At 41.7% G+C, this 11,259-nt stretch overlaps 1 protein-coding gene across 1 annotated transcript in view; it reads left to right on the top strand.

The window, feature by feature from the left end:
- Positions 1 to 1,846: 1,846 nt before the first annotated feature.
- myt1b (myelin transcription factor 1b) overlaps positions 1,847 to 11,259 on the top strand; it is a 138,563-nt gene continuing 129,150 nt past the window's right edge. The window contains exons 1-3 of the mRNA XM_088006934.1: positions 1,847 to 2,010; positions 2,093 to 2,952; positions 3,243 to 3,355. Of these exons, the coding sequence (XP_087863060.1) occupies positions 3,247 to 3,355 (109 nt within the window). The 5' untranslated portion in view covers positions 1,847 to 2,010; positions 2,093 to 2,952; positions 3,243 to 3,246. The remainder of the gene's footprint in view (positions 2,011 to 2,092; positions 2,953 to 3,242; positions 3,356 to 11,259) is intronic.

The raw sequence follows: 11,259 nt of genomic DNA, 5'->3' as shown, positions 1-11,259 counted from the left end.
CAGTCTTGAGGAATCCCTCTTTTCTTTGCATTTTGCCTCAAAGAAACCAGAGTTCAGTATCAATTCTATGTGCGATCTATCTATCAGGCATGGTCAAAATTATAAAAACATCTTCAAATGAATATGTATATATATATGTATGTATATATTGTATATATTGCCAATCACCTGAATGATGCACAAAGTTGTGACCCTGCACACATCTGATTCAACCTTAGGAACAATTTCCAGATGTTTGAAAGTGGTGCTTTCATCTGTCCAAACAATTATATGCAAGTATAGAAATGATGGGAATGTCCAACCATCATACCAGTCAGTAAGGAGACAGGTTCTGTGTCTAAGAGATAAATGTGTTTTGGTATTAAATGTGCAGATTGAACCCAGAAGAAAAGCCTAAGACCTCATGAATACACTGGCTGGAGCTGGTAAGACAGAGTTATTATCCACAGTGAAACATGTTCTGTACCGACATCGAACTTGACTTGGTTTCACAGTTCTGTCAGGCGGAATGGGTCAGAATTTCAGTAAAACTCTGAAAGAAGCTCATGGAAGGATGTCCATCATGTTTCACCCTCGTCCTTCAGTTAAAAAGTAACACTACAAAATACCGATAAAAAATAGGGAATCATGTTTGCTTCATTGTGACATTTAGCAAATAGAAATAATTTTAGTAATTCCCACTGACCTAAAACAAGAGAAGCTTGGTCAAACTTAACTTCAGACTGTGAGAAAAAACAGGTGGATGTATGTTTTTATTTGGTGTATGTAAACTTCTGGTTTTAACTGTGAATGAGTTTCCACAGCCAATCAGGTGTACTCAGACCTTACATCACCAAGACAATGCAAAGAGTTAAGTCCAGTACGGTAAAGCACCATTCCACTGGAATTCCAGAGAAAGAAACTTTTAATGCTTCAACATGATGGTCAAGAGTTCCTGTTTCTGCATCATAAGTGTTTCCTCACTTCCCACTATCTAGTAGCGTTTTTACTTGGGGGTGCACCAATAAATTGGCCCCGATTTCCTTAATTTTGAGTGATCAGCCGATACTTACAGGTTGAACCTATTTACCTCCGCAAAAGTCCAAAAGTAATCCTCTGTCCCTTTTTGCCCACCAGGTCAGGTGTGAATGCATGCAGTTAACAGTAGTCACCCTCTTGCCAACTTAGAAACTTTGACTTTTCAGACAAAAGTCTGAATTTTTGCATCGGCCAAAATCAGAATTAGCAGGTCAGGCCAACCAGAAAACTGCAATCGGTGCACCCTAATTTTTATTCATTAAAAGGGTGAACTTGTAGGCTGTAGAGCTTGAACGAATTCTTGCACACCAAGATTTTGTCTCTAATAAAATAAAACTAAGGTAAACAAGCAAGCTGAGATTGTAGTCATAGCTATATGAACAACACTGTATGATGCTGTATCGAGACATATGTCCCTAACCCGTCATTTGATTCTTCTCAACTCAAAACTCATCATCAAAGAACATACTGCTAGATAATCCTTTCACAGACTGAAAAAACTGTGAGTTTTCCATTTTAATGCATTCAATGAGAAGGGGGGAAAAAGATTATTAAGAACTGAACTTGCCTGTGATAATTCAGAGTTGATGCATCTAAACGAGAACCTTTTCACACCACTATGAGTTTGCAAATCAAAAATACTTCCCCTGCTTGGTGACCATTATATCTTATCTGTCGCTGATACTTCTTTTTTTCAAGAGGCTGCATTTACAGATTGATGCCACAAGGGGGCAGGGTTTCTCTGCTCTAAGAAAAAAACAATTTCGGTCAGAATGAAACCAGTCCAGCTACCTCACTATTTACAGTAAATGCTTGACTTTTCGGTTAACCACGGGCTGTGTCAGCATAACATGAACACAGAAGAGTTGCAGTTGTATTTTTCCTGAAACATCTCTAGGATAAACTTTATTGACTCTCATCAACCGATGAGTGTGTAGTTCAGAGGAGCCCGGCGAATCACGGTGTCCCGACGTTACGTTGGTGTATTCAAACGTAGGCAAATGGAGGGCTTTGTAGACATGCTTTGGTTTAGATGTGTATTTGAATGGCAGGTGCTGTTTCTGTGTCTGTTTAGGGAAATAACAGCAGGCTCCTCCCACGTGCCCTCACCTCCAACCTCCAACGGACGTCAACTGACACAAATCCAGGTGAGCTGCCTCCCCTGTTGTTCTGCTGTTTATATGTTTTGAGTTTTAAACTTTTAAAGAAGTGACGCTGTAATCCTATTACTAGCAGAAAAAAACGCCTCATACACACATTTTTTTTTATTCTTGGCTAGACAAAAAAAAAAATTTTCAGAAGTTTGCCTCTGTTGTGTTTGGAGTGGGAAGCCATGGGATAAACGTTAAAGGGACGAACTAAAGAGAAGATCCGCTCAGTCACAAGGCAGAACTATGAAGAACTGTGTGGGATGCCTGGAGCTGCCTGGGGGAACAACAGCCTGCTGAATGACTCTGCTTTCATGTTGTACTTTTACCCTCATACTTTAATTTAAGATTATCTGCCCTTACTTTAAATTCTTCTCTAAATACACTGATGTTTAACTTTGAACTTTCCAAAGCATCCCTACTTTGCTTCTGAGGAGAGGAGCACACCACAGGCTGTATGTAATCAGAGTGAATGTAAATGTGCTTTTCCATGCAACATCCCCTGTGACATTTTTGCCCCTCAGCCTCATTTTTGTGGATGTGACCCCCTGTGTTTTTGCGCTCCTTCTCCACCACCCATGCAAGGACAGCATCGTGACTCTCTTCCTCAGTGCCAGAGTATCACCAAAACCAATCAGTCTGCATTCTTTAAGAAAAGAGGAACTTTTCTTCTGGTCTGTCTTGTCCTGTAATCTTGGTGTGGAGTTTGTAGAGTTGTTTATGAAGAAATTAGAAGGTTTTTTTCAACGTTGAAGTCGGAGCATATTCTGAGCTTTTGTAAGCTGAGGTAAGCTAATGTTTTATTTTTTTATCTTTATTTTCATGACTCAGGATTTTTAAACTTTCTACATAGACAATATTTGTTAGTGAACCACCAACGCAAGAGTCCTGTCTGTATTATCTGGTTATAGCAAATCCAATTCGGTCAGGATTAAACCAGGTTTCACTGGATTACTTTCAGTCCAATGACTGTTTTCCCACAACTTATTGAAGTTGTGGGAAAGCACAACTTTTCCAATTTGTGCTTCAACTTTTGAACTTTTTAGAATTGTGGATTTGGTGGCTTTCCTCCTGTAGGCACATGGTGATGTCCAGCCAAGTTATTCTGCAGGGTGATGGGTCATCACTTCCACTGCCCACTCACTCTGACTGGGACCAGGCCATGAAGGATTGTGGATTCTCAGAGAAAGGTCAGTCCGACGCTGCAGAAAGAGGAAGTCTGTCTGTGTGTGTCTGTTGGACATTTCAGATTTACATGTTACAAGTCTTTACTTCATCCAGATGTTAATTTTTGGGCCTGTAAGTATAATGTACTGAGTAAATTATTCCTACTCGCGTCATTCGAGGTTTATCCCGAAGTGAGGGATGAAATGTGTTTGGCCTTTTAGTGGCAAGAAGCCGGTTGAAACAAAGGGGAGTATTCTGCTGCTTTCTGTGATTGAAGAGATAATATCGGAAAGGACAGCTTTGCCTTGTGGGATACCGCAGAGTTCAGTCCTGGTTCCCATTCTCTTTGTCCTTCCAGATTATTAGTTGGTATAAGCTCTATGCTGATGACACCAGCTGTACTGAGTTCTAAGACTGATCATGTTCCATGATAACACGATTCCTGTAAATGCTGACATAATTTGTTCTTCAAGCTTCTCAGAAATGTGTTCATGAGCATCATTTCAAATAGGTGGCTTCAGATGATCTAGAATAATATTTGAAAGCTCACATCAGACACTAAACTGGAGATAAGTCTCGCATGTATTTGCTTTTGCTCATCTCTAATGTGACCCATGCTGGATCAGTATCAGATTCTGCAGAACTCTGCTACGTGAATATTTGCTGCTACAAACAGAATAGCTTTACTCACTCCAGTTTGGGCTTCTCTGTACTGGTTCCTGTTCATGATGTTTATCATTTCTTTGTGATGTTTTCCTGCTTTTAGCACTCACTAGTCCACTCAGTGTCAGGTTTCAGGACTTTGTTTGAGACCCTCTGTGCATTGTGAAGAGATTCCTTGTCTTTATATCTGAGGTTTCTATCTCATTCTTCTGCAGTGTATTTGACAACTGCCAAGGCTTTGCCATTGATGGTCTGGATTTGTTTTGACTGTACAGCTTGCTTCTCAAAACCTGCTACTTTGCATTTGTTTGAGGCAGGTTTCCTTTTGGTCTGAACAAGGTACCAATTGCCTGTGGAATCACAAGGCATTCATAGCTATCTTTAATATCTGTACTGTTGGTTGTCCTGGTAGCGATCACCTTGCCCCTCTTGTGCACAATTTGGCTACCCTTATATAGTCTGAATGACACCCCAATGTCCTTGCTGTATATCCTGGTTAGGTGGATACCCATCTCTTTCTGAATATACAGCTTGATTTCATCCATGATGTGTAGGTGACTGATTGTAACTCCGTTTTAAAACTCATCCATATCCACCTGTTCTTTGATGATCAGACTCAGGCAGTTCAGACTGGAAATGCATTGATCCGTTATTAATATCTGTATTGGTCCTTATATTGAAAACCATTCTAGTTTGGGTATCAGTAACAATGTGCCCTATCCACAAGGGCAGATCTGTTCAGTCTAATTCTATGTTTTGTGCTCTGAGCGACGTCGTGCTTTATTATTTATTTTTATTGAACATGTTGGACCAAAATAGTCAACATATGATTTTTATTAGTTCCAGTTTCTTTATTATTTATTTTACATTGGCTGTACTCCTGACCAAACTAAAGTCGTGTTGCTTTTAGATGTTTTACCAAGCTTGTGAAGCTATTGGTGTATTTACATGTACTGTACCCATACAGAATTATCACAACAATTTTTATTCAGTACTTCAATGTTTGTGTTAAAAAAAAATCGCTTTTAGTCAGTTCAGCTCTGATTTTCTGCATCAAACGATAATAAACCTCTGATAGCCGTATCGGTATTGGATGTGAAAAAAGTGGATCTGCACCGATCCACTTTGGGTCTGAAGGTCTGAAGTAGGGATGCTCCTCCCTACTTCAGACCTTCAGACCCACTGAGCTTTCTGTATGACAGATCTCAATGTGCTGTTGATGTGCTGCAGCTGTAAGCATTCATCTGCTCTGTCAACTAGTAGCTGACAGCCAGAAGCTGATGTTGTATTTATATTCCTTTTGTAATCTCAAAGCACGTTGATGTGTTTTTTGTAAATCTGTGAAAACATCTGTATACATAACCTTTACTTTGCGGTGACGCACGCATTTCCCAGTTCTCTCCAAACTGATCTGATTCAGTGCGTCGGCTGAGGTATTGCTGTGACCTTCTGGGTGTCTAGCAGCTGACCCCGGATCAGATTGAGGTTGGTGACATTTTACACCTCAGTGCCTTCTTATGGCACATTAACCCTTGGATGGGACTTCATAATAGGGTGCATAAATCTGTGGAGTTGAAAGCAGCAGGTAGAAGTCAGCATCAGCAATGAAAAACAGTTCTTGACTTCAACAAAGCCTCCCCTGGATTACTCAGTTAGTCTTAAAGATTAATTAGACTGTGGAGCACTGCGGAAAGAGAGGACTTTACTGCCTATTTGCATAATGTTCATATAGTTTGTGCAATTTTGCTAAATCGAGAGAGGGAGAGGAGCGGAAAGGGAGGTTTGCACTTATCGTAAAACAAAGTGTGACACCGTTAACTGCTGCACTGCTTTTAGTAAAGATCCATCTCTGCTTCAGAGTCGTTATCACCCTCCTTATTATAGATTCAAAAACAACACGCGCACAAAAACGCCCCCCAAACGCTCGCTTTGGTTGACACACTTAGTTTAGCTTTGTGGGATTGTGTGTTTGCATTTGCATGTGCGAGTGTTTGTGTGTGTGTGTGTGCAGCAGGCTGAGTTATGAGCGTGAATGGAGTGCACGGTGTTTGACCATGTGCATTGTGTTTTATGAGATGAGCAAGCTTTAATGACTCTGTCACCAGTAAATGGGTGCTGATTTGTGGCACAGCTGTCGCTCCACACTCTCCCATCACACATTTAGACACACAACCAATCTGCATCTGAACTGAGGCCACACCTAAACGTCCACATTTACCATATATATGTAAAATGTTATACTGAGATGTGACGGCTCATGCAGATTTTTGGCACAAACTGTCTCATAAATGCATTTTGTGGCTACATAAAGTGATTGACATGTACAGTCTAATCAGGAAAACATTACATGTTCTCAGATCCAGGCAGCAGTTATACATAAAATCTGACATCTGATGTAAAATTGAAATTTTTGAGCTTCGTGTTATAATGTTATTCCCTCATCAAAAACGTACCTGCAGTGTTGCCTTGATTCTTTCATGCATGTTTGAGAAACCCTTTTCTCTCCATGGCAACCAATCCGCTGTGCAAAGTGGCTGGGTGGACTTAGCTCCACCTCCTCCTCAGAACTTCCACCTCCCGGAGCATCCTTCCCCTCGACTCCTCCAGTCAGTTCCTCCAGACTAGCCAGCAGCAATTAGCAAACACCTGGTGGAACTGCCCGTCTGCTGAGCTCATTATAGGAGTTACTTCTCAGTGTAACACTGGCAAAAACATTGTTAAAGAGTTGATACAGGAGCCATGTTGTGATGACTTCGCGAAGGCAGTTTTAGGAAGAAAAGAGTTTTTAAAGAGACAGAGACCCAATTTCAAGGTGTTAAACTAGGAAGTAATTTTTATTTATTTTAAGACATATTTGATATAAATAGCATTTTATTAACAACTCAAGTTAACATAGTTCCTTGATTATGTTATAAATTGGCAGAATGTGCTTGAAAAACCACATAATACTGCCCCTTTAATTAACTCATCTCTTCTACTGAGGAATTTATTGATCTATAAAACTAGCTGATGTAGTTCCTATGCCATGTTTTGTGGTTCCATAGAGCATATTTTTTATTTTATCCAGTAAAATGCTGCATTTTCAACTGCTCGCTCCACATCTCCTCCAACTTGCTGTTTGCACCAAAAACTGGGTGGCAAGCAAAGACTTTTTGTAATTCCTCAAGTCATTGTAGTTTAATATTATAAATTGCTTAAGGACACTAAACATTTACAAATGAGGGGGAAAAAACAACAAAAAATAGAAGGGAAATACTTTTTCATATGACAATATGTTATTTTATCTAAGAGTCATTTAGTGATTAAAAGGACTCCCAAAGCAAGACATTAACCAAAGTTGTGTCAACACATAAGTTAACAAAACACCAGTTTTTAACTGGATATTCTTGTTGTTGCTAGAAAACTTTAGGGCAGTTTTCTTATTGAACTTATAAGCTACCAAAAGAAACAGAAGTTGACCTGGTTAGACTGAGACACCAATGAGAACATTCTGAAACTTTTCCTGTTCTCATCATGGAGGTTGTTTCTGGTGCAGCGGAGGCACCAGAAAGTTTCTGATAGTCTGCTGTAATCCCAGCTCATCGCCAGCAGATGTCACTGTTGTCGAGTGTTTAGGGAGTTTTAAACTCCAGCGGTAGTTTCATTTTTAGTTTTGTCTGCCAGCACTTGCTCCTCTTCTTCATCGCTTTATTGCATCAACTTGCAGCTGTTCAGACAGTTGTGTTGATCTGTCCATCTGTCTTGTTTACAGACTCTGAGCTCGCTGACAGTGTAGCAGGTGTGCCCTTTTGATTTCACCGAAATGTCAGATGACGGCGTGTGTGAGGAGTGTTTGTCTTATCAAGTTTGGAATGATTTCCCATGTTCTGCTCTCCCTCTCTCCTACTGCCAGCTCCTCCATGTCCCCCCCTCCTCCCCCCGCCCCTGCCCACCCCCTTCATTAAGCGATGGGGCTGCGGCGGCGATTCCACTCATGTGTGCTGCACCTTGTTGACTTTAGGCTCATTAGGAGGCCAAATGAATATGACGAGTTTTGACATTAGGCTACAGCTGGAACAAATGTGCCAGCCGCTCGCTTTGCGGCCCAGCCAATTCCTCCCCCTCCCCGCCCCCCACTCTCTCTCCAATTTCTTACCAAGCATATGCAAACATGTGCCTGCTTGTTTTCGGGGAATAGCTTGATGGGTTTTTCTGCAATATTGGGAGATGTAGATGCGAGGCCTGTGTTGTTGAATTGAATTGCACGCTTTGATGCAGAGACAGATTGTAAAACTGTGCTTTTATTAAATCCTTCATTAGGATTCATCAGTGAGATTGGATCAGAAAAAGGTCACCGTGCAGATGCAACCTCCCCCCCACTTCTTTCCTCTTTGTTACACCCCCCCACCCACTCCTTTATATATGTACATCCACCCTCCTCCAGCGTGTTTACCCCCATCTTCGCCTTTTTGACTCCACTCAGCAAAAGGCAGCACCTCATGCTTGCTTTCCTCCCTCGCTAGCTTTTACCCAAAACAAATTTGCAATGAAAATGGGTAAAAATGATCATCATGGGCCTGCTAGGGAAACACAAGGTGAAAGTGACATTATCCCGCCCCACCACCCTCGCTCCTTCACCCCCCTCCAGCCCTGTCGTCCTCGCAGCCTGGCGCCAGTGGGACGGCTGTGCCACAAATCATTTGTATACTCTCATTTCTGCAAGCGGCCCGCGATGTTGCTTACTGCTTAGCGAGCAGATGACTTTTAGAAAGAAGAGTGAATTTAGAGGAAGGGGATGACGAGATGGGGAGATGAGGGAAGAGGGGTTGCAGGAGGGAGGCGTGGGGGGGTAATTTGCGGCGCGCGAGGAACGTCTGTGGGAGTTGAAATTGAGAGGGAAATTGTGTGCGCCATATGTCAAGTTCTGCAAAGGAGGTTTTCATGGCACACCTTGTGTGTGTGTGTGCGTGTGTGTGTTTTCTGTTGCAAAATGAACCATCTGGGTTGTTTATTGAATCACCTTCACCATTGTCTGTGTTCCCTGCTATTATCAGTGAAAGAGCTACAGGAAATGTGCTGCACAGATTGTCTGTAGCTTAGTGTTTGGTCATCTTTGTCTGTCTCACATGTTAGCTCTCTCACACACATGCACACACACACACACACACACACACACACATACCCTTCCCCCATCCAACGGCCGGTGCAAGACATGATTCTTCTGCTCTGATGAATATGTTCTCTACGCAAGTCTGAGCATGGAGGTTCCTAGCAGGCGATCGCGTGATGTTACCGGGGATTATTTCACCTGCAACACGAGCACAGATTTATTTATCTTCCGGCTTCATCAAGCATCTATATTACATCTAAAAGTGCAAAAAATGTGTCGGCTATCATCGCTTCTTTTCTCACCCCCCACCCACACATCCTCCCACGTTCACACGCTTGCTCACACATCCCCTCGGTGTGGAGTAAATATAGAGCAGAGACAGTGTGGCACAGTGACCTGCAGAGGAACTCGTACACTTCGCCTGCTACTTCCACTGGGGCCTGTGCTTTCAGGAAAGCCATGAAGTATTCATGGCTTAGTCACGGGATCTGTGAGGCAGGGATGGTGGAAACGGCAAAGTCTCTGGAAGTGCACTGCAGGCGGCTCAGCAGGGCTCAGATGATGTTACACAATATGCAGGGTACGGGGATCCGCTGTCTACTTCTGTTCGCTGCTTGATGTGTAAAGGAGAGAGCTGCATCTCCCTGAAACATTTTCACCTTACAGGACTTAAGTTTCATTTTATCTTGTTCACGTCTGCTTTATATTCGTCTGATCGTGTTTCCGTGTCTGTTGTGTTTGCGTGTTGTTTTTCCGCCCTACTAGCCGCTTTGAGAGACCGTCCCGTTCTTCCTTTTTACCCCAAAGGCAGACTGGGAGGTGGGCGTCCCGAGCGCGAGCGCATTTAGGAGCTGTTTGTGACCCACATTCATATGATCCAACCCTGTGGGGCCTCAGGAGAGCTTCAGGGCGGCCGTGCCCTCTGTGTGGGGCGCTATGGTGAGGCAGAGGCTCTGAATTTTGCAGCTCATGAACGTTGGAGCTTCCTTTATGTCCAAAGGGACTAGAGTTGGTGAAGACTGGTGACTGCTTGCTGTTATCCGTCCGTCGGTCTATACCCACTTACCCTTGTGGGGTCGTTATCCAGCCATACGGTGAATCTTTTGAACGCTCTAGCAGTGGTTGTTTTGCAGGATTGTGTCCTGTATTTCACTCCGTCCTTCATCTCTGACCCACTTCTCTGTCCCTGAGATAACTTTTATTTGTTAATTGGCACTATGTAAATGAAACTGAATTGAATTAAACTATTTGTTTAGTTCAGATAGAAAGTCAGATTTTTTTCGCTATGCTTTTAATAACTGACGAGCTTAAAGGGATCCACGTCTTGTTGAACATGTTGGCATGAATATCTTGTAATTTTCCTTTTAACGTAAGAGCTGTGGTTTGTGATGTGTTAGAAACCCACACATAATTACTTCAAAATTGTTTATACATTTATTACATTTTCACTTTCAGAGGTCGCCATATTTTAACCTGTGGAATGCATACCCGACCGATGAAGCGAGCAGGTTATAGTGGATTTAAGCCTTTAAACAAAACAGCCCACAAAACATCTGGATTGGGGCAAACTACCAAACTAAAGTTTTCATGTGTCATTACACATAAGATAACCATTGAATCAAACTGGCAAAAAATGGCTTTGATCTACTATTTACTGTATTAACTAGATCTAACACCATTAGCAAGAACTAACAGAACATCAAGACAAGTTTATGAATGGATTTGTTAGTGAAGCATCTTTAAGTGTTTGTAACAAACCATTCTAATATATTTGAGAAAATATTTTGATCCCGATGCTGACCGTAACCAGCTTTGGCGGCCGAATCTCTCCTGTTCGTCCATTTGGTTCTCCTCATTTTGATTTCCTTTTCTCATTTCTGCAGGATGCATTTCAGTTTAACATAAAAATGGCGACGTCTGTGTGACGATGTATTATTTAAATTTATGAAAACTAAATGGCCTACAATGTTTTTACTTTATTGTTTTCAGAACTGAAATAAATGTTTCCCATATAAAGTATATTGTTGCCACTAATGGTGGATTTCTTTAAAATTTAACGTGATTGGAGACAAATTTAAATTAGTTTTGCTTAGTATTAATTTTACTGTTTTTACTATAATCACTTCTGGCCCGAGACTTGAGTCTTGGTGCTAGTTTTTATCTTGTGTAATGTAG

Source organism: Poecilia mexicana, unplaced genomic scaffold (assembly GCF_051168715.1).
Source record: "Poecilia mexicana isolate PSO_F unplaced genomic scaffold, ASM5116871v1 scaffold_7, whole genome shotgun sequence".
NCBI lineage: Eukaryota > Metazoa > Chordata > Actinopteri > Cyprinodontiformes > Poeciliidae > Poecilia > Poecilia mexicana.
This window is presented reverse-complemented; position numbering and strand designations above follow the sequence as displayed.